Below are 24117 nucleotides of genomic sequence, written 5' to 3' on the forward strand. Positions count from 1 at the left end.
AAAGTATGAATTATTGAGTAAAAGTCAGTCCTATCTGAGATTCTTATCTGAGATTCTGTGCATGACTGATCATTAGATTTCATTACGTAGATTGCAGTACATCAAGTCAAGTTGTTAGATGTGATTATCTGTATCAGATATGTGCGTCAATAAGCTGTCCTAGAAAATGAAGAATGATACAGAGGAACTTCTTCATCAAACTGGTTTGGGGATAAGAAATAAAGCACAGTAGATCAGTGCTATCAGAACTATCCGGTAAAGGAACAGATGCTGAACACCCAGTTGGTGTAAACAAAATGCACTGATAGAAGTCTGTGTCATAATTTGAGACAACAAAAGGCAAATTGATTGCACAAATGTAGGATTTTTATGAGCACTCGGCTTTCCCTTTGCTGCTTTTGGGATTAAATTTAGCCAACAACCAACCCCATATGGGGAAACAGTCAGCCTGCTCTATCAGCTTTGGTAGAAAATCAGCAATCAAACACAGGCCAAAGCTTATTCTAAAGCTCAATTTTGCTAGTGAAATAAAATTGGAAGCAGCAGGTTAATGTCCCTTTGTCAACTGTGGGCTTAAGCCCCTTTGTGACCAGAGGAACTGTCCCCAGGGACTAGGAACCTTTTAGGTAACTCATTGGGTTTGAGCGCAGGGACCAGGGGCCGAGGACATTTTGAATCATTTTACCCCCCAAAATGTACCTGCTTGGTTGGTAGTACTTTATGAAAGTACAGGCTGCAGAGCTTTTCTACTCCTTGGATCACCAGCAGATCATGTTGCTTTTTCATATGTCAGCGGGTTGATTTGCATAATCTTCACAGGTATCTAGGCAATGGTGAAAACCCCGATAACGGGCCGCAGAATCCTTTCAGTTCCTTGAAAAGTTGTTCCTTGGACGGAAAGTGGAACTCAATGCCAGCGCCAATGTTGATAATGAATGCATTTTCCAGAAGATTTTACTCCTGACATGAAATGATGTTACTATATTGTTCACGAACACCTTATATTTCTCTTCTTGCAGGCCATGGGAAGAACCACAAGGACGCAGCATCAGTGCGAGCCACACACCCGATCCCTGCTGCCTGTGGGATCTACTACTTTGAAGTCAAGATTGTCAGCAAAGGTCGAGACGGGTAAGGAGATTCTGGAAACATGTGTCATCATTTACATTTTTGGGCCCAAATGAAAATTACAGCTATTAGCAACTAACAAGAAGTCCTTATCAAAATACAATAATTGGACATGAGTCTAATTTATCTGAGTACCCTAGCGTTGGCTCTAGGGATAGCAATCACTGTGAAAATGGTACAGAAATTCAGTTTGTAGAGGACGAATGATGATGTCTTTGCTCCTGGTTACCTAACAGCACCATTGCCCAAAATTTTTAACAGGGTACTTTAAGCACTTTTCTCACTCTCTCTCTCTCGCACACACACACACACACACACACTCATCACACACACTCATCACACACACACACACACACACACACACACACATTTTCTGTCTTCCATGAGATGACTTAAGTCTCAACCCTAAGCATTTAGGCTAAATGTTAGCTAATATGAAAAATGTTAACATGCTAAATTGTACTGGAGAAGAGTTCTCCATTTATTGATTTTAAAATGCTACCATTCAACAGTGGCCCATTGACTATAATTCATACGGTTAAAGACCTTTTTACACCGGGGGCGTGGCGAAATAATCGCCCGCGGATATTTAGCATCAAAACTGTTCATACCAGCAGCGACGCGAAAGCCCTAGCAGTTTTTCTAGGTAGTGTAGTATACACTGTGAAATTGTCTGCACCAGTACATTTTGATTTAATGTGTGTAGTTCTATGGTTCTATTTTCCTCCATAGTGTGTCAAAACTTTCTTTCTTTGCTCATCTTTGTTTCCTGTGGTTGTTTTGGTAAGGTGGGACATCCCTGGCTCACTGTAATGGCATATGAACTTGCATCAGCAGCATTTCCCTCACCTTGAGTCTGCATAAAAACTGCAATCTTGATTTTACTGTTCCAAGTGCATTGCCAAATACAACAGTGCCTCCAAATATATCACTTACGACCTCATCAGTCTTGTTGCCAACATTTAGTTCTCCAAATGTTAGCGCCACGACAGAGAGAGTTGCATCAACAGTGGTAGACATTTAAACTCAACTGCTATGTCAGTGTATATAGAGATGTTACAACCTAAAAAGGGCTTAAGCAACACACCATGGCTCATCAAATCTAAGGTGCAAACCCCAGCTGTTGAAGTTTTATGTTGCTGGAAAATCAAAAGATGCTTCCTAGCTGCACCAGAGTTTGCTCCACATTTGGCCCAGGTAGTTCTAGAAGCAGGAATGGGGCTTTGTAAATGTACATCAACAAAGAACATTCAACAGAGATGCATTGTAGAATAGACTTTTCTACCATGGTTCAAGGTGATACATTTTTTTCAAATACTATCAGAGCCTATAAAGCCTTTATTCTACAAGCTCTACAGGCAGTACAAAAATGTGCTTCACATCTGGTCTCACAGTTTTATCACGCTATTGGTTGTACTGATATGTTGACCAGAGTACACTCAGCGTTAACCAAATGTTCCCTCTATGATTACACCAATCCAGTTTGCTCCAAGATAGCAGCCAGAATAGGTGACATCATGCACTGTTCCTGAAGTAAATAAATTAAAAACTTATTTCAAACTGAATTTTACAGTAAGCCACATTACTGGGGTTGTTTTGGTTGTTTATAAGTACCAGCAACTCTGCAATTACTTTGCCAGATGCTTAGATTCCTGGCTTTTAAAGCTCAAACCTTTGTGACCTGTACTCTGCATTGGACACTCTCCTCCATTCTCCGCAACAAAGGTCTCAGGTTTCATAATATTCTGTTTAGTTACACTCCTCAGTTCCATCTGAGCAGCTCTGCGAACAGAACAAAAACAGTGGTGTAAAAGACAACTAGAATGTGGCAGTGTCTGTATGTGTAACTACTATGTTAGCTGTAAATAGGAAAGCCTTTCAAATCAACTTAGCTGCTGGATTTGAAACACCAGACAGCGGCAATGTGGCGTGGCTGTCTGGTTCACTGGACTAGAAGCAGGACTTAACATCTTGAATTCATATTTGAGTTGCAACATGGAAAAATGACATATACCATATGATGCACTTCACAAAAAAAGTGGACAGTCCTTTCTTTCTTCGTGTCTTTTATTTCATACCATTACAGTGTAGATAGAAGTGGTATATCAGAAGATCCTGCATGATTAATGCCATGACATGCCACTACAAAATGATCAATGCTTGTGTATTTCTGAGTTAGCAACTAACTTAAAGCAAAATAAACCCAAATATGCTATTGACTACTGAACTCAAAAAAAAACACAATGTCAACAATGGCCTCAGTTCTCAGGCTTTAGTCTCTCAAAAGCATGGAGAAATGTCTAACTAAATGGGAAACCTCACTTTTTGTGTAAGGATATCTAATTATACTATAACTATTGTGCATTTAAACATTTTTAAGAAAAAAGATAAAAACCGATTCAAGACTTATTTGTGGAAACTGTCCAAACTGAGTGAGAATGGGTTGATTTTGCAGAGGCGCGGTAGCTGTGCCAGGCGTTAGCGCCACCCAAGACAAATGTCATTGGTTTACATAAAAGCCAATAAACCAGAGCACTTATTTGTGTTCTGTGGAGATCTCGCAAGCAAGACTATCACTTTGGTAACACTTATCAGAAAAACATTTTCAGCCATGCTAGTGGCTTTAAGAATGGCAATCTTGATCTGTCCCTTTGCTACTCTACTACTTAGATCCAGCCTGAAAGAACTCAACAAGGATTGCCATATGTTTTACAAGCAAGCGCCAACAGCATGCCAAATCTTTTTCTTGAGTAAAATTGGCTCAAAACGTTGCTCAAAGCATGGGTTGAGTACAGCCACAGAGCTCATAGCATTGCAGAAACTATGGGGGGATTTAAGGACCATAACTAACTAAATAAATGAATGCAGAAATAAATCTATAATTATATAATTAAATGTATAAATGCGTATACATGTATTTATTGCTTTATTTATACTGTTATTTAGTTTTTTTTTTAAACATTTATACTTTTAGTTATACTTTTATACTTTTAGTTATACTTTAATCTTTTATGTATTTTATTATTTTTTATTTAAAGTTCTTTTATTTATCCATAGCGTAACTTGTTGTAACTTGCCTTGTAATTGGTTGTTGAACTTGAATATACTGCTTTTGCCTAATTCAAGATGGCTGTGCACACACCCTACCCGTAGCCCGTCCCTGAAACTGGTTGCAAGTGTGGCACATGGTATATTATGGGTTGACACTTATTTTGACACTGAGACTGCATTTAATTCATTTATATTTATTTCCAATGCGAGTACAAACATACAAGCAGCTGTCACATTTTGCCGTAGCAACTCCGCACATCCTGATTGGAGATTGTGGGATTTCCCAAATTGAATAAATACTGCACAATTAACCGCTTAATCTCGTAATAACTAAGATATCTCTGTCACTCCCCGATGTGAGTAGAGTGCAGATTTGAGTTGCACATGCGTCACTCTGCAACTAGTAACATACAAAATGCTAACAAGAGACTTCTGTAATGTCAATACAAAATGGACCTACTTAACAAAGTTTGTTCACTGCTGGCTACAAGTTAGCAATCAAATACAACTAAGGCTGTCACTTGAGTGGCGTTGTGAGCTAACGTTAGCAATCAAACAATCATTGAAAACATTTTTTAAATGACTGCTAGCTTAGCTACAAGGTAGCAATCATACAACAAAGGCTGTCAGTTGAATGGCGTTGTGAGCTAACGTTAGCAATCAAACAATCCTTGAAAACGTTTTTTAAATGACTGATAGCTTAGCTACAAGTTAGCAATCATACAACAAAGGCTGTCACTTGAATGGCCTTTTGAGCTAACGTTAGTAATCAATCATAGATAGCTAAAACGTATTTAAAATCTTCTCCATCTTCTGTTATTGTTTGTAAAAAGAAAAGTTTATTATTTCATGGATTTCACAAATCTCAGTATAACATGTTACGCCGTAAACCGTTGAAATCTGAGCATGCACGACTCAAATCTGCACTCAACTTACATTGGGGAGTGACAACCTGCTTTAATTTTTCCATGGATAGATTTAGCTACTACATATCCGTGAACTTCAAGCACCAGATCCAATATCCGGTTCCTGTTTAGCCAGCTAGTCAATTTAAGCTAACGTTAGCTAATTTTAACATAGCGCTCTGTCAGTGACACAGCTGATGGGATCCAAACATTTTCAGTTAACTCCAGAGTGTTTTAACAAATACATTGTTTAATTCAATGAATCACTTTATATAAATTTTAGGTTTTTTGATTCAACTCTGTTATGTTGACATGGAAACAGCAGGGTGATATTTTTAGTCTTAAGCCCGTGGTGTGCTCAAAATAGTGTGCTATCGCGCTAATTTGAGCATGTTCTAAATGTCTAGTTTGACAATAAGATTGCCTGGTCTGATCTGCTTGTTGTACAGTATATTAACAATATTCCCAATTAATAATACAATAATAATCATTTAAAAAAAGAACATACACTGACCAAAATTATAAACTCAACACTTTTGTTTTTACCCCAATTTTTCATGAGCTAAACTCAAACATCTAAGACTTTTTCTATGTACACAAAAGACCTATTTCTCTCAAATATTGTTCACAAATCTGTCTTAATCTGTGTTAGTGAGCACTTCTCCTTTGCATAGAAAATCCATCCATCTCACAAGTGTGGCATATCCAGACACTTATTAGACGGCATGATTATTGCACAGGTGTGCCTTTGGCTGGCCACAATAAAAGACCACTCTGAAATGTGCAGTTAGACTGTATTGGGGTGATCCAAGGGGGAGTGATTTTACTCTTAATGCCATCAACAACGTGGTAGTCTGCAGACTATGAAAAATGTTCCCTGAGTCAGGATAACCGTGGCAAAACACAGTAAGTTCTGCTTACCTATGCCTCTCCAGCTTCTCCCGTAGCCCACCCGTATACAGTATGTCCTGCACTGACTTGAGTGTGAGGTAAACTCTGCTGGGTCTCCCCCATATGTAGCACTGTCTTTGATAATTGTACAATCAGGCCAGATTGTTTTAGATATCTCACGAGTCCTTCATAACGTAAGTTATAACAGCTCACGTATTTAAAAATTGTCGGGTTTAACTCAAGCTCGGGCTCATTATTCCCTTACAAAGGAGAGAGAAAAATTGCAGTTATTATTTAAAAAACAAATGTTATGTTAATTTGTTTTATTGTTGGATTTATTTGATATATCTGAGTTCATATGTTGCTACTACTGTTAAAAAAAGCAAATACAGGCGACTCTTTTTGCACTTGCTCTGTTTACTTTAAGTTTTTCTTTTTGTATTCCTCCTGAAAGTGACTTTATTTTGCTGTTAGATTGAAAGCCTACATCTGGCTTCAGGTTGCACTACAAATTAATTTTATTTAACAGAGCAGCAGTGTTAAACAATTTTAATAAATAGAGATTTCATTATTTAAATTTGTTTTGTGTAAATTGATAATAATGAATGGAAAAATTAGTCCATAGATTAGACAGATCGAAAAAATGATCACTAGATTAATCGTAATTGTTTGGGACAGCCCTAAAGCAGATGGGCTGCCCTGAGACAGTTTCTGACAGCTTGTGAAGAAATTCTTTGGTTATGCTATTTGCTGCATGTAACATTACAGTGAAAACCCAACTCACAGCTCGATCCAAGAGAGCTCGATTGACTAGAAGAGCTAATTGTAATATGTTCATTAACCAATCAGAAGCTTTAACCCGCCCCCTGACTTTTGATGACTGAAGTTGACAGATTTATTTTTATTGTGCAACAAGTTACACTAGGGATAAATACAACAATAAAAGTATAAATAAATATATTTATACACATTTAGACATTTCACTATACATTTATGTATGCATTTATTATTTTGTTATATCCCTTTAGACCACACATAGACAAGTCCTTGTCCTGCTTTATTATGCAAGACAGAAATATGTAATTGTCGCTAAAGAAACAGTTGCTGAAGTGACATTGATGTCTTGTCCCAACCTTCAATTCAAGTTCAGTTATTTACTTCCAGTTGATTGATTTGACACCAGCGTCTTTTCCTCCCTTTTACATCCTAGTGATTGAGGAAAAAGCATGAGATTTGTGATTAAGGCCTTAGCCTTAAGCCATTTGGCTTAGACAAGAAATAATTTATTGCTGGGATGATATCAGTATTCGCAAAGTGTGCTGAGGCTATGCCAATCCCATACACCTGACAATGTTGATAACTTGTTCACTTGATAAAAAAGTTGTTTTGCTGTGCTTTCGTAAGCTTGCATACATATAAAAGGATGCAGGCCAAGTGCTTATCCTTGTGTTACGTAGATATGATGTCACTGCTGACCCCTAAGCTTCGTTCACTGTCACTTTTGATGTTCGGACGTTCCGTCGGAAGCAGCTCACTCTGACATAACTAAGGAGCTCAAACACAATAGGTTTAAATTAACCTTTGCCTGACACTCATCAAAGTATCTGAATATTTTTCAACGTTAACCTGAGAAAACACCTAAACATTGATACTCTGGGGTGATTACAGCTATGGTGAAATGTGGGTGCGTGCTATAATGCGTAAAATCGACTACAGTTTGAAATCTTCTTCTCTTGTTGCAGGTACATGGGCATTGGCCTGTCTGCCCAGGGAGTCAACATGAACAGATTGCCTGGTGAGTAATGTGTGAATGATGTCACCATGACATTAACAGTATGAAGTTGGATGATGGACAGATTTGTTAGATCGGTCAATGCTTAAAATAGGGAACAATGGATACAAGGATAAGGATAATAAGGACGCAAGTTACAATGGGCAGGTAGATGTCAGAATTAATTAAAGTATGGTTGAACAACAAGACAGAGTCTGTGTTTGGAGCACATGGGTCCACACATGGGGCCAAAAAAGGACTCCCAAAAGGGTTAATTATTATTTAATAATGTTTATTGATCCCCAGTGGAGAAATCAAAATTTACACTCTGTTTTCGTAGTAATCACTACACAAAGGACTGAAATACACACACACACAGACCTATTCATGCACAAATGGTGAGATGTCAAAGTGAGTGGGCTGCCAGTGCTGGGCCTGAGCAGTTGGGGGGGGGCTTGCTCAAGAGCACCTAGCGGTGCCCAGGAGGTTAAGTGGCAACTCTCCAGCTACCAATCCACACTCCGTACTTTGGTCCGAACGGGGGACCTTCCGCTTCCCAACCCAACTCCCTACGGACTGAACTACTGCCACCACAGTGTGCACTTGGGGGGAGTGGGGAGAGATAGTGTGGATGATCTATTTATACACTTGTCGAGTTACTGTAAATATAGATGAAAGGAATGAAGAAGTGCCAAGAAATGGGTTTTGTAAAAAAGTGAAAGAAGGAAAATGTATGAGATTTGGGGATGAAAGTGGGAGGAGAGGAGGACGTGTGTCATTGCTAGAGTAATTGGATGTGGCATGTGGGTTGAGTCTGAACAGTCGCACAGCTGCAGAAAGAACATGCCAGGACATGTCACTGGACAGTGTATAGATCAGTGACAGAGGATGTTGACTTGGGCTTGCAGTCTGACCTTAGTCTAATCTGACCTAAACAAACACTACTTCTCACTTTGTAATGGTGGACTGCTCAGTGTTTTCCATATAAAAAATTTTTTTTGTGTCTCAGCCAACACCAAACTATATGGATTTATTACATGGCTTTGTTGAACTCAATAGCATTCTGCTATCGGCTAATTCTTGATAACAGACCACTGCTAAGAATAACACACCGTTGCCATGCATAGTGTAGCGTTGCCATAGACGCAGTGTTGATCACTCTGAAGGACAGCTATCAATCTGCTGAAAGAAGTCCGGTTGATTTGTTGGGAACTGTTGGGTTTCTGTAAATAACATCACAGAGTACGGTCTAGACCTGCTCTTTTATGAAAAGCGCTGTGAGATAACTGTTGTTGTGATTTTGCGTTACATAAATAAAATTGAATGGAATTCATCACCTGTGGCAAAAAGTAGAGGAAAGTGGAGCAACTTCTCCAATACAGGCAATGACCGCAGATCTGGTGAACCCTTCAGGCTGATTCAAGACTGCCCTGATCACCATGTGGGGGGTGAATTGGCTATAACGACTGCCTTGCTCTACATTATATTTTACATAATATGTATTCTAATACAGGATATTTGTGTGAATGTGTTTCTCACATATTCGAGGTTTTCATTGTAGCAAGTGGTGCTTTTTCATGATTCTTTGTGCAGAAAACTAAAAAACAAAAATCAGAAAACTATTGGTACTAAAAGTACAAATAACCAACGGCATGTTTACTTTAGTAAAAGTAGAAGTACCACAATGACAACCCTACTTAAGTAAAAAGTACCTGATTTTAAAGTAAAAGTGCTTGCATAACAATTTATTCTCTTAATGTCTCTATTCTAATTTAAAAAAGATAAAACGGTATGGGCTGTGGCATTTTAATTAAGTTAGTTTTATTTTAATGTAATTGTGCTCATCTGTGGCCTAGTTTAAATTCTGACTATCAGGGTGATTTGCATGAAGCTCGACTTTCCATTATTTCCGACGGGACAGTGAATGCTGCACACATTTATCTAGCGAGAACACACAGGCTTGGACAACAAGTAAGCTACATAGTTTCATTGCTGAGGAAGACCGGGAGTGTTTTTAAGATAAAAATACAGGTTGTGTATTTACTATGTGAAAATAGTATGCTTGCTTCACATATGACCAAGCAGAGTATCGGGAACAGCATCAGTAACACATCACAGCAAAGCACAGGCACTGAAATGGATCCCGAACGTCGTCAAGGAAAATGGTCATTGTTGCCGTGTTTTAGGTTGTACCAATAGGTCAGACCGAGAAAAAACATTTGGAAAATGATTGACTTCCAAAACGTATTAAAAACCAGGGAGAGGAATGCCAGAAGTTATCAGAGGAAAGGAGGCGCCTGTGGTTGTCAAAGCTCAGACTCACTCAGGTAGGGTAGATAGCAAACTGGGCCTCTTTGAAATGAGAAGAAAATGGTTGAGAGTTACTTGGCTACACCTTGAGTATCACGATGATGTCATACAGTTAAGGTTAAGTTGATCAAAGATGTTATTGCATTACTCACTTTGGCCTTCCCAACACATCGGCCGTTAATGACTTGGTACTGCGTCACCCTCACTCATCCACACACCATCTGGTTAAAGGCCTCCTAACCTTTGAAGGACTTAAGGTCTGCAGCTGTGTGTGGGCTCGGTGAGAAAAGCAGGTAGTTTACTAGCTATGTCGGGATGTGCAACTGAAAGAAGAATCATACAGAAACGGGTTATCATGAATCTAAGAAGAGAGAGCCAACTCGTAGGGATTGGCCCCGCCAATAAACTGTAATCTCTCAAAATATTTCGCCTTTTCTTGTGTTCTAAGTCCTTCCCTATATGCCTTTTGGATCTTGGATGCTTTTCTGTTGTTTAGACATGGCTACATTTACTTAAAGTGACCAAAGTGCACAATACTCCACTGTACTCTGTTCAGTTGTTTACACCGAGTGCCTCCAATATGGCCCCGCGTCCGGGTTACTGCCCAGAACGCGACGCCGGTGAAAACCCTCTATTGAAGGTCAGGGCTTGGCGTGGCCATAGAGGGATTCGTAATATCGTAAGCGGTACCAGGAGCAGGCCCTGAAGGATTCCCTGTGGACTGCAAACGTGTGAAAATGGTAAGAGTGTTAGCCGACTAATCATTTCTTTAATCGAGGACAGCTCTACATTAGACCCTCCCAGCTTGGTAAATGCCCACATTTTTCAAACTCACTGAGTTCATTGCTATAAATAAAATTGAATTGAACTGAACAAAGGTGCTACAAAAAAAAAGTCTTTTGCCTTTTCACTGTGAATATGTCTCTTTTATCTCTTTCCTGTGCAACCCCCCCCCCCCCCCCCCCCCCCTCCGCCCCATTAAACACAATGACATCTGTGAATGGTTCAGCGATCTATGATGACGAGGGAGGTAGCGTAGTAGCAGCCTCGAGCCTGAATAAAGCCCCTTGCCTCTCCCAACCAATCAGACCACTCCTCTGCCCTGACAAACCACATTCTAGCTGGGGCCATTTGACCTGCTTATTGACTAGTCAAGATCTGTCCGGTGGCCGAGGTTTGTGGAATGCTGTGGACACCAGGGCAGCCAGTTCAGCAGACCCTAGAACACACCACACCACACACACACACACACACACACACACACACACACACACACACACACACAGATGACTGTTGATTGCCTTAACTCTAACTGACTCATTGTGTTTGTGTGCCAGTGTGTGCGTTTGTCCTGAACTCTGTGGATTTATCTGTGTCCTGGACTGACTGATTGCGTCTCTAAATGTGTACTTGTTTGTGTCCGTACCCACTCACCTGTGTGTGTTTGTGCACTTTTATTGCCATCTGCATGCACTGTGTCTGTTGATGAACTCATGCGTTCATTTGTGTTCATATATATACTGTGTATGATTTCCCCTTTTCTGATCTACATATCCCCGCCTCTGTTGAATTATTTGTATCCCCCCTTAAAGTGATCAATGCTAAATAACCAACAGACCATACTTAAAATAGAAGTACAAACTAAGTAAAGTGCTGTAACATGAACAGTTGATACTGTGATAGAACAATATCCGAGCAGCAGTTGCTGATTGTCTTTAGCTGTTACAGAGCTCTGGGACGCCGGCTACCAGTTGTTTAGACACAAATAGGTGACTGAGAGTCGGCTACAGGCACCTCCAGATGACGGACCTTTCAGGGGTCATAGTAGTTGAGTCAAGCCAGAAAAAGTGAGCATCATGCAGCGATGACTGTTATGTTTAGCCACCAAAACAACTTGAGGAACGAACAAGCCTCTCCTGGGTGAAAGACTTAAGTTTACGCTGCAAAGTGAACTCCACTCTGCGGCTTGAAAAGCACTGTGTTTTATGTTGACACCACATTGTGCTATTTCACGTTGAGTCACTTTCCATTCAATGTTGAAGTTCATAAATAAGTGTTTTGGCATGCCTGGCCGAGTGGCACAATATCCATGGTATTGAAAGGAGGATTTCATTCTTGCATGTTTTGTTGTGCATGATCAAAAAATCCCCCCCCCTCTACTTTTTTCACAAGTCCCTCTCTGTATATTGTGTGTGTGTGTGTGTGTGTGTGTGTGTGTGTGTGTGTGTGTGTGTGGTGTGTGTGTGTGTGTGTGTGTGTGTGTGTGTGTGTGTGTGTGTGTGTGTGTGTGTGTGTTTGGTGTTTGTGTGTGTGTGGTGTGTGTTTTGTGTGTGTGTGTGTGTGTGTGTGTGTGTGTGTGTCCGTCCCTCCCTTAATAGTAAAACGTTCTCCACTGCTGACCTCTGCGTCTGATCCTGCTGTGGAGGCCTGCCCATTTCATTAGCATGTTGGAACAGTGAGCCTGGCTTTAGAGGCAATATCCCTGTCAGCAGATTAATCTAATACCTTAACACACACACACACATACAGCAGTATATACAGATATGCACAAAAGAATGCATGAAGAGACGACACAGTATGCGCTCAAGTTAAAAGATACACACCAATGCACATGACATAGACACAAAAACAAATTCACACATTTGGCTTATACAGGCTCACAGATACACATATAGAAGTACGCATCTAATATCTCGGCTCACCCATGACCTACTTTTACTAACCCCGCTTTGCTTTTTGGCAACGACAAATAAGCTGTGATTGAAGAGAGACACTGATGGAGCAGCAGTGAGCTGATGCTGAACGCTGTTGGGTTCTGGTCCCTTTCAGCTCGGTCAGTCCAGGAAGAGCAGACACCGCAAAACTCGACTAGTGTAAAACCTACGGCATAACGAGCCTGTCATCCAAATAACTAAAAATAAATGTTGTGGTTTCCTCTCGCTGTAGGGGAGTCCTGCTACAGTGGCCGACAGGGGCCAACGCCCTGGTACTTGGAAAACACAAGCAAATGGACAAAACACAAGCAAATGAAGTATTAACAACTTCATTAATTAACATTAGTTATTTGTAGTTATTTATGAGCTGTCACTAAAATAATATAATTTGTTTTATTGTCACAACAGAACAGAGGAACATAAAAAATATATTAAAGTTCTGATAAATAAAAATGTATACAAATACAAACTTAGGCCTAAAGTCCTTAAAACTAAAACTCTGTGTTGCTAACAGGGACGTTGTAGAGCGCCCTCTGGTGGACAAACTATTCAACGCCAACGCTCATAACATGGTCGACAGTCCGTTTTTTATTTTTTAAATAATCATTTATCAGAATCATTATTTTGTAATTATAAATGATTCTGATGAATGACTATTTTAAAAAGATTTACTTATTTTGTTGGTAACCGTTGTATAATCACAATTTTACACTTGAGGAGGCCTACACTTCGAAATAAAACCCGCTCATGTAACATGGCTTAAACAAACCTCCATGTTGAACGCTGATGCGGTTTTAAATGTTTTATTACCATGAGTTTACAGACACGGCTCTGCTGATTGAGTATCACCTGTGACCATTTCTCGAACATACCCTGTTACAGTATATGATTTCCAAGCAGTTGCACACTGATTCACACCGTTCTGAGATTGAGCGTGTCCGGATCTCTCTCTCTCTCTCTCTCTTCTCTCTTCTCATCCCATCTGCTTTTCTTTTTGCATTGCTTCTTTTTTTGGGGTTTGTGTGCTTTTTTTTTTGCATCCTTTCTATATTTGCACACATTTATGTATTTGGTTGCGTGTATTTGCGGCGCGTATGCTGAAGGCTGCGCATGTGTTGTCAAATTTTATGACAATTTTTTCTTAACCCTCGTGCTGTCTTCCTGTCAACCTGCAACTTTGTGTTTTTCTGGGTTAAAATCTCAACATTTTGTTATTTTCCTACACTTTTCTCAACGTTTTTGTCAATTTTATTTGTTTTGTTTTTTATTATGTTTTTGTCACTTTTCAAAGTCATTGGCAAGTTTTTTTGTAGCTTTTTTCTGATGTTTTTTCCCAATTTTTGAACACTTTTTTAAAACAAGTTTTTGTCACCTTTGTTTTCTTAAGTTGCAGGGTGTTTGCCCCTGTTGGCCACCGTATCCTGCCCTGGTGTCAACTCTTTGCTATACTGAAATCACACTGATATCATCTTTCTAGACCCAGTCTGTATGTTTTACTAGACATTAGACCATAGATCATATGATTTTAGTGAGAACTCATAAATAACTACAGATAACTAATGTTAGGAAAATCTGTTTGTTTTGTTAGGCATTTCTGGAGTTTTTTAAAAACTATAAATCGGCCGATATTTCGGAATATCAGATTTTTAAATAACTAAATATTTGTATCGGTATCGGCTTTAAGAATCCTTTATCAGTTGGGCTCTAAAAGATAAAGTAATCTCTAATTTGCTCTAAACTGCCATTTCTGATATTGTAATTTAGCTTTGGGGGGCATACAGGAATCGGTCTGGTGTCTGTGTATTTCTCTTGGATGGAGTACTGAACACGTAACCCTTTAGAGATTGCCAGCCGTTTAAGAGAGTGGCATGACACACACACACACACACACACACACACACACACACACACACACACATATTTGAGGTCAGACTACACATTGGCTATTCTGCATGTTCATATTTTAGTTGGTAGCACGGGGAACTTACTTATTAGTCTCCTCATTTTTGAAGGCCTTGTAAACCACAACCTTATTTTCAAAAGCTAGCCTGCTTTAAGTAAAAAATCTCTGACTACCAGCACCTCTAAGGCTCACTAATGAACATGTTGTATCTTATTTGTTAAAAATATATTTAATGACTGAGTATTTTCTTCTTGTAAAATACTTTAACCTCTTTAGACATGCAAAAAATTTGTCAAATGAAACAATACCAGAAAGAAAGCATCCTCTCATGTCCACACTGGCTGTCACCTTTGATGAGGGGTTCACAGACACATTCTGCTTCCTTTATAATGGGATTAGCCTAGAAGCCAAAAAGCTTTGTGAACCACTGCTTTTAGGTTACACTAGCACCTGGTGTTAACTAAATCGAATTCAAACGATACGCATTTTTTTTCAAAGACAAAATTGTGTCTCAGTGGGAAAAGCACAGGTGTAAAAAATAAATTACAGCTGAATTCCACTCGGCTGCTTCAGAGTCCTGGTATTGTTCATTCTGACTCAGGGCCATTGGTAATGTTATTAGATAGGGCCGTTTAGTTACACCTGTGCTTAGTCAAATTATTTGCTGTAAAGAGAGAACTATTGAACACTGTCTCTAGTTTTCTTCACTGTCTTTTTTTCATTTGTACTAAATCACATCCATCTCCAGAAAACCTCCTTGGAAATTATAGGGAAATGTTTTTCCCTAATCTTTTTTTTTAACTCTACAGCAGCAGTGAGCTAACAGTCTGGTTGAATAACTTACACACAGTTACATACACCTGCATCAGTACCAGCAGGAACAAGAAATTAGGGAGTTTGATGAGCAAGTCATGACATCCTCTTCTCCCTCCCCTCCTGAGCTGCTGTTCCTGTTGGCAGTGACTCACCAGTTTCTTTACATAGACAAGACAAGATCCTCCTGCTGGTCATACACGGCACTGCACCGCACATGCCCAAGTGTGTGTGTGTGTGTGTAAGTGTGTGTGTAAGTGTGTGTGTAAGTGTGTGCGCGAGTGTGAGTGTGTGGCTCTGCTGGCAGTGTTAGTCAGATGGGAAAATCTGAGCAGCAGAAGTCAATGAGTAACTGTCTCCCCACCTTCAGGAGCAACTACTGTTAAGAGTGGCTTGGAGCAAGTCACTTCACCTCAGATGCTCCTGTGGATTCCCAAACTGTTTCTGCTCAGCAGCATGATGTGTGCACTGTGCAGTGTTAGCCTGAATAGGAAGCAGACTAATGCTTGCAAACTGATCAACCTTTTCCAGTGTTGGTCATATGGGTTTGGCTAACATTTTTTTCTAAATGGGTCAAGTATAAAATAACAAAACTAATCCTTGTCTCTGTCCTATTTTAGGATGGGACAAGCACTCATACGGTTACCATGGAGATGACGGCCACTCCTTCTGCTCCTCCGGGACCGGCCAACCATACGGCCCAACATTCACCACAGGGGATGTGATTGGATGTTGCGTTAACCTCATCAACAACACTTGCTTTTACACCAAAAATGGCATCAGTTTAGGTTGGCGACCATGTTGTGTATTGTATATTTAGGTGAATTGATTATCATTGTGTAGGGCGGGGGTTTTGTTCAAAAATGTGCAATATCGCTACCGGTACCCTGACTTTGATACCGGTACCTAAACTATTTCCTGCGTTTCCCTACGACGTGAAAAGTTAAACAGCCAATCAGCAGCATTATTAGACTTCTGTTTATGAGATTTACTTCTTAGGTATTGAAATTACATACATACTAATGGATAGTTTTGTTTTTTATGCCCCTGTGCTCAATTTATAGCTTGAAATCATTATGTATACTTAACTTTAACTGTTTGTCCTTTCATCCCCTAGGTGTAGCCTTCACAGACCTCCCTGTAAGTATTATTATTTGTGCATCACATAATCATTTTCATAACATACTATCTAAACTCTACCAGTGCTTTCTTTTCCTGTAAACCATTTTCATTGCTACACTTTCAGTGACTTACCTGATTTCAGTTATCTCTTTCACTACCTCAGTTTTGACTCTGTAGCAGCTTGGCATCTATGAACATTTTATAATTTGTCCTTGTTTGTTTTTAGAGAAAATGTTTCAGGAGAATAGTATTATTCCTATCATACTATTCCGGTAACTGTAGTGACTCACAAACTAGAATAACATATAACTAGATCTTGACCATGCAGGTCTATTACTAATGTTGGCAGTTGGGTTGGAAGCTAACTTTTTTCAGTCCAGTGGCCAAATACCTTTGAGAAAAGAACAGGAACTGAAAATCCCAGTTAGTTGCTGGCCACAGTTGTGGCATGAACAGGTGGAGTAACAGAGTAACTGTCGAAGCTAAACGGCATTCACCCGGGTGTTGGTGTTAATTTCATGCCTTTTTGGTGGTTTTTGCATATTCTACATAATATTATGGTAGCCTAGTAAAGCCTTCAGTGTTGTTAGCCACCCTGCTAACGTTCTATTACAGGAGCGTAACAAGTCATGACCTGAGGCTTTCCATAATCAATGCTTTTGAGAACTTTTGAGGCTTTGGCATGACGTTGTTATTTTCATTTCCAGTAAATTTTACAAACCAGGATATTTTTCTAAAATATGTCATTTCAAAGGCAACAGTGGACCGACTACACTGTTCAGTTTCCCAGTTTGGTAAGCTGCAGGTAGACAAACAGGCTTGCTGCCACCAAAAAACTATTAACTATCACGCAGCTTATAGCTGTCTCAAGATTATGCAACTTGATACATAAGTTGTCTCATTCACAACTATGAATGTTTATGCCTTTGAGTATTTGAAAGAAACGTTTAAAACAATGCAAAAACTGACAGATTTATTTTCTTCTTTAATATCTTCCAGCCCAACCTGTACCCCACAGTGGGGCTTCAAACTCCGGGTGAGATCGTAGACGCTAACTTTGGCCAGCAGCCGTTTGTCTTCGACATTGAGGACTACATGAGCGAATGGCGGGCCAAGATCCACGGCATGATCGCTCGCTTCCCCATAGGAGAGAGGCTGGGGGAGTGGCAGTCTGTCCTGCAGAAGTAAGATTCAGTACCCACATCTCCATGAACGAACACACACACACACAAACACACACACAATCTAGTCTCACAATGGCTAGTTCAATGTCGCTCCCGCTCTTTTATAAGCTGGACTAGACCGTGGAGAGAGATCTGTCACTATGATAATACTGTATTGAGTGATGCAGTAATTTCTCACACAGCCTTGTTGAATACTCTATTCTGATTGGCCTATCACAGCATTTTATGGTCTGTATAGAAGAATCTGCTTCCGTGGACTAGCTAATTGCTGCCTCTCTGCACAGTGCACTACCCGGGTTGGGTTACCGCGGGAGATCGGTGCTCATACGTAGCGCATACCGCTGAATCAATCAAAAAGGGAGAGCGAGGGCAGGTAATGGGGAGCACTAACCGTGCTAATGACAACAGTGCAAACAGAGCTGAAGTTAGCGTCATGGCTAACTCTCACTCACAAGGTGCTCCTCAACTATAACGCAAACCTGTTTAACATATTTTCATCTGAAAGCTGCGAATATGACGGTGTAATTCAACTACAAACAAAACAATTTTTAATAATAAGCAGCAAAAGCTGACAGTGTTGCATCAGACAAGGGTACCTTTTACACAAAAGATTTCAAAAACAGTACACTATTTACACTGTATGTCCAAAGCCAGATATATGATATTATTCCTTTGTGCCATAGAGCGCCAATGTTCAACAACGTAAGTAGAACAGTAGGAAGAAATCACTGAACGTATTGTCTATTAATATAGAATATCACCAGACCTATCTTTTCAGAAATTTAACCTTTCAACTGTTTTGGTTGGACTGCAGGGACCAGCCCTAGGACCTCTTTCACTCTGTCCTTCTGTCCTTCTGTCACTCTGTTCTTCTGTCCTTCTGTCACTCTGTTCTTCTGTCCCTCTGTCACTCTGTCCTTCTGTCACTCTGTCAATCCGTCCTTTTCTCCCTCTGTCCTTCTGTCACTCTGTTCTTCTATCCCTCTGTCCCTCTGTCCTTCTGTCACTCTGTCAATCCGTCCTTTTCTCCCTCTGTCCCTCTGTCCTTCTGTCACTGTGTGTGTGTGGGTGTGGGTGTGGGTTTTGATATTTCATCATGTACTGTAAAAGTGAAACAGTAGGGAGAGGGGCAGGAAAACCAAAATTGGTTGCAAAGCAGGGGATACATATTTCATCATTTATCAGAATCACATAATTGATATCATCCCTTATGTCCTCCATATTGTTTATAAGAGATATAGCTATCCATGGGTTTTCATGCAAGATTTGCTCGTGGCTTGCAGAAAAAATAGAGGAGATGCCGAAGCAATCGCTCCAGATCGGCTCCAGCACAACTGCTTAACATGAGCACTGGTGTAGGTAAACTACTCCAATAACAAAAAGGAGCAGGCCGACACACATTATGAAGGAAAGATAAATCTTCTCTGAAAACAGAACCATCTGAAAGTTGCACAATTAAACGATGCCAGTGGAACTTAAGTTTTCACTTTCAGTTTCCTGCGGAAATATATCAGTGCACCGAAGAGAGCACATGGGCTGAAACCTAGGTTTGGTCTGTTAAACAAAGCAGCATTTCTTACACATCAACACTTTGGACGAGTAATCCAGAACAATAACTTGTTGAAAATAGCATACTTACATTGAAAAGAAGTTCTCAATTATTTATCTAAAATGTATTTTACCATGTCATGTGATGTACTACTCAGTACACTACAAACTACTAATGGGACCACTACAGATGACCATTTAATATCTATAGTCACAATATGGACACCACCGCTGACTCTCTCTGTAACAGTTTGACCATGATTAAGCGCGTTGACTGTACACGGTCCAGCCATATGCTAGGTTTCAAACCTAGTCTTGTTTTGTGTTTGGTCTCCAGTATGGTGTCCAGCTACCTAGTGCATCATGGGTACTGTGCCACCGCAACAGCTTTCGCCAGAGCCACAGAGACCATGATACAAGAGGACCAGACATCTATAAAGAACAGACAGAGTGAGTGAACAGAGAGAACACATTTTCATTTGACTTGTTACAAATATAACCTATAGTGTTAAGTCATTTAACATCACCAAAGAATGTTCTGGGCGTGGTGGTGTTTAGGATGTTTTTCTCCTAAACTATCTAAGATGTTACAACAGAATACAGTGTTTCCCCCAGTGTATTGCAAGCGTGGTTTGCTAAGTCACTATAGCTTTAAGACTTTTTTAAAACGGTCAGAAACTTAGATATAGTCATATTTTCAAATCTTTAAGTAGGGCCCTTTGGAGTCTGTGTTATAGCTTTTTTAAATTCCCAATTTTGCAATTCCATCCATGATTCTGTTATCATAGAAACGATTGGGCTCTACAGGCTAAACAACTTTTCTTTACGACTCCCTAGGTTTTACAAGCAAACCTTTTTCATTTCCGCTATTGATGTCAGATATTACATGTGATAAATGTTAAAAGGTCCCATGGCATGAAAATTTCACTTTATGTGGTTTTTAACGTTAATATGAGTTCCCCCAGCCTGCCTTTGGTCCCCCAGTGGCTAGAAATGGTGATAGGTGTAAACCAAGCCCTGGGTATCCTGCTTTGTCTTTGAGAAAATGAAGGTCTATATAAAAGCATCCAAAGAGCACCATGTCATGTATCCCATCATTTGCAACAAAGAACGTCCAGAATCAGATAGCAATAGCACCCTGTTTCTTTTGTCTAATAGGGATACAGAAGCTGGTGCTTGCGGGACGGGTGGGTGAAGCCATAGATGCTACTCAGCAGCTTTATCCCGGCCTGTTAGAACACAACCCCAACCTACTATTCATGTTGAAGTAAGTCAGATCTTTTAAAGATTAAGATCGAATGCAGGACAAAAGAAGCGTGCGTGCATGCGTGCGTGCGTGTACACACGTATACAGTATATATATGTATATACTGTTTAAATCCTGTATATACAGTGGCTTGAGAAAGTTTACACACCCATGCTAAAGTTGATTAAAAAGAGGAATAAAAAAACATCTTTTGGAAATTGATCTTAATACCTCAATAAAAAAAGATTAGAAAAATCCAACCTTTTAAGGACACCAATTTTCTTCGTGAATGAATAATGTATTATAAATACATAAATGTTAATGGTAAATTCTCATAGAGGCAGGCACATTTTTATTTTTAAAGTCCAGGTATTTCATGGATCAGGACACTGTGCATCCTGATAAAGTTCCCTTGGCCTTTTGGAATTAAAATAACCTCCCACCATCACATACCCTTCACCGTACCTAGAGATAGGCATGGTGTTATTTTAGTTAGCTTATAGCTGGTTTGATTTGCATTGAGAGATGATCTTATGGAAAGTTCCTCATGCCTATCTCTAGTATGGAGAAGCTAGTGATGATGTGGGTATTTTTATCTCAAAGGCCAGGGAACTTTATCAGGATGCATAGTATCCTGACCATGAAATAACTGGCCTGTACAAATAAAAATGTTCCTGCCTCTATGGATTTAACATAGGGGGTGTATATTTATCCCTCTGTATTTTAAGGAAGAACATTAATTTATTTACAATACATCTTCATTTACAAAGAAAATTGGTGTCCTTAAAAGGTTGGATTTTCCTAAATATTTTGAATTAAGGCATTAAGATCAATCTCCAAAAGATGTTTTTTTATTCCTCTTTTTAATCATCTTTAGCGGGGGTGCGTAAACTTTCTTAAGCCACTGTATATATACTGCATGTCCAGCAGGGATTGCTAACCCTCACTAATGCTGCTGTGGATGTAAAATGACGAGAAACATGTTTCCTTTTCCTTAAAAGCGTAGATTTCCAGTAACACCAGTAAGTTGCATTATAGGTGTCGTCAGTTCGTGGAGATGGTGAACGGTACAGACAGCGAGGTTCGCTGCTTGGCCATTCGCTCCCCCAAGTCCCAGGACAGTTACCCTGGCTCCCCCAGCCTCAGCCCCCGCCACGGAGCCAGCAACACACACCTGCACACCGGAGGTACACTTTATTCAATATTTATTTGGAGTTAGCTTATGAGCTCCTTTTCACCTCCCGTCCCTGAGCAGGCCTAATATGATGGATGGATGGATGGATGGATGATCCCATACTGGGAAATTACTGTGTTACAGCAGCAACTTACAAGGACATACTCACTCACAAACATACAGAAAGTACAAGAAATATACTAGAAACAATAAATAAGAAAAAAAAGAAGATACAACAGCGGACACCTGCTAAAAATGACACTGAAGAGAAACGAAAAGAATGTACACGTACTGTGTATACAATTCAATTCAGTTTTATTTATAGTATCAATTCATAACAAGAGTTATCTCAAGACATTTTACAGATAGAGTAGGTCTAGACCACACTCCAGAATTTACAAGGACCCAACAGTTCTAGTAGTCAGTTTTGGCAGAAACCTCGGACAGACCCAGGCTCTTGGTAGGCGGTGTCTGACGGGCCGGTTGGGGTTAGTGGAAATAACAAAAATAGAAAAAATAGTAGTTTGTAGCAGCATATACAAGTGAGTGTAGAATAAAATGTACAACCTACATACATAGTATATATACCAAAATGAAATATTAATAATATTAACTCAGTAACCAGTGTGCAAGTAGCAGAATAGTGCAATTTTGTAATGTGTGAGGTAATGAGAGAGTTATATCACACACGGCTGTGAATTCTTGTACAGTTTTATGGATTGTGACATCCAAGCTCTTAGAGAAGGTGCTCCGCTGTCGGACCAGTGTGGGGAGGAGAGGGTGGTCAGGGTCATCCATGATACTACTTACTACAGTACAACACTGTGTGAAACAGTACAATAAAGTACATTACAAAAGTAGCAGATATATGTAAAAACAATGATTTGATTTACAGTGGAAGTCTTCAGTCTTTGGTTTTTTTCTCAGAGCTTGAAAAAATTAAGTGCACAGTGAGAGGAAACACTGACAAGCTTTTTCTTGAACGTATAGCAGCCTTTTCTATCATATTTCGCACACTTGCAGGTCTTACCAGACTAAGTTATGTTATATTTTGCTAATGTATACATTTGATTCCAACTAAGCCAGGGTGGGGTAGTGGTGGTGTGGGGTGTGTGCTAAGAAGACTGTTTGCCCAAACTTGTTGCGTCAACAAGTTTGCAACTTGTTGACCCCCGAGGGTAGTTGCCCTTGTTGCCTAGCTGCTGCTATCCTTCTGCATTATGAACTGACTCAGTGTGGGTGATGCAAGCCCATGTTAAACAGTAAACATGAGGCAAGCATCTGCAAAATGTCTAAAACTATCCAAATTATATAAATTGGACTTTTGTAATTTGTGGCAATGGTGGAAGCTAATGGCCTTTCGGTCAATTTTTTTCTGTCTGTTTGTAGAGAACCTCAGTTGTTTTTAGTTTAGTTGTCAGTCTTGCTTGTGACCAGCTTGTAAGACAGGATGTTATGTGGGAGAAGATCATAGCTTGTATCAAGAGGTTAGCTGCCTCTGTTGATGAACTGGATGGTGCTGGCCACCTTTTTTAACATGCTATTTAAATGACAAATTTGAATCTAGAAGGATTCCAAGGCATTTAAAATCAGACCCCACCTTGAGCTTTTCATGCTCATCTCCTCTAAACGTTCTGTCCTTTTCTCAAGAGCAACAACCTAACAAAGTGATTTTTTTTTTTTTTTTTTAAATCTGATTTTCCCGGTCAATGTAGGAAATGGGATATGTGTCTTGTGTTTTACTATTACCCTTCCACACAGAAGCAGACAGCCCAACCTGCAGTAATGGAGTGACTCCCCCCAACAAGTCAAAGAGCCACAGTGGCACAGGCAGCAGCAGCATCAAATACCCCAGCGTGTCCTCCTCTGCCTCCTCTTCCACCTCCTCCTCCCCTTCCTCCGTCAACTACTCTGAGTCCAACTCCTCCGACTCCACGAAGAGCCAGCCACACAGCGCCAATAGCACCCAGGAAACCAGGTAAACCGTGCAAAAACAACAGCTGTGTCCTTTTTATCAAAAAAAGGCTTGTTTATTTAAATGATTTATTTAAAGTGGATAAATGTCATTTTGTGTTGATATTTTGGACAAAAGCGGATGTGCTTTCACTACACTTGCTGTCGTAATGGACAGGGGTCTCATTTATAAAACTGTGCGTAGAATCCTTAGGAACTAAATGTTTCCCCAAAAGCCAAAAATTACATACGCCAAAAAAATCAGATTTATAAAACCGTGTGTACGCACATCTGTAAGCAATGTTCCCTTTATAAATCACAGATTACACACACGTGTGTGTGTATGTGAATCAGCCTCTTATCCCGCACTGCACACGCCCATTTTTAAACCATAAATAGTCAAT

The 24117-nt window shown here is 39.9% G+C and overlaps 1 protein-coding gene across 1 annotated transcript in view; it reads left to right on the forward strand.

Moving 5' to 3' along the window:
* Positions 1-24117, forward strand: part of ranbp10 (RAN binding protein 10) — a 60661-nt gene that overhangs the window by 27839 nt on the left and 8705 nt on the right. Inside the window, exons 2-10 of the mRNA XM_032523443.1 lie at positions 1020-1131; positions 7718-7770; positions 16107-16274; positions 16604-16626; positions 17608-17792; positions 19678-19790; positions 20499-20607; positions 21625-21773; positions 23522-23738. Of these exons, the coding sequence (XP_032379334.1) occupies positions 1020-1131; positions 7718-7770; positions 16107-16274; positions 16604-16626; positions 17608-17792; positions 19678-19790; positions 20499-20607; positions 21625-21773; positions 23522-23738 (1129 nt within the window). The remainder of the gene's footprint in view (positions 1-1019; positions 1132-7717; positions 7771-16106; positions 16275-16603; positions 16627-17607; positions 17793-19677; positions 19791-20498; positions 20608-21624; positions 21774-23521; positions 23739-24117) is intronic.

Source organism: Etheostoma spectabile, chromosome 8 (genome assembly GCF_008692095.1).
Source record: "Etheostoma spectabile isolate EspeVRDwgs_2016 chromosome 8, UIUC_Espe_1.0, whole genome shotgun sequence".
NCBI lineage: Eukaryota > Metazoa > Chordata > Actinopteri > Perciformes > Percidae > Etheostoma > Etheostoma spectabile.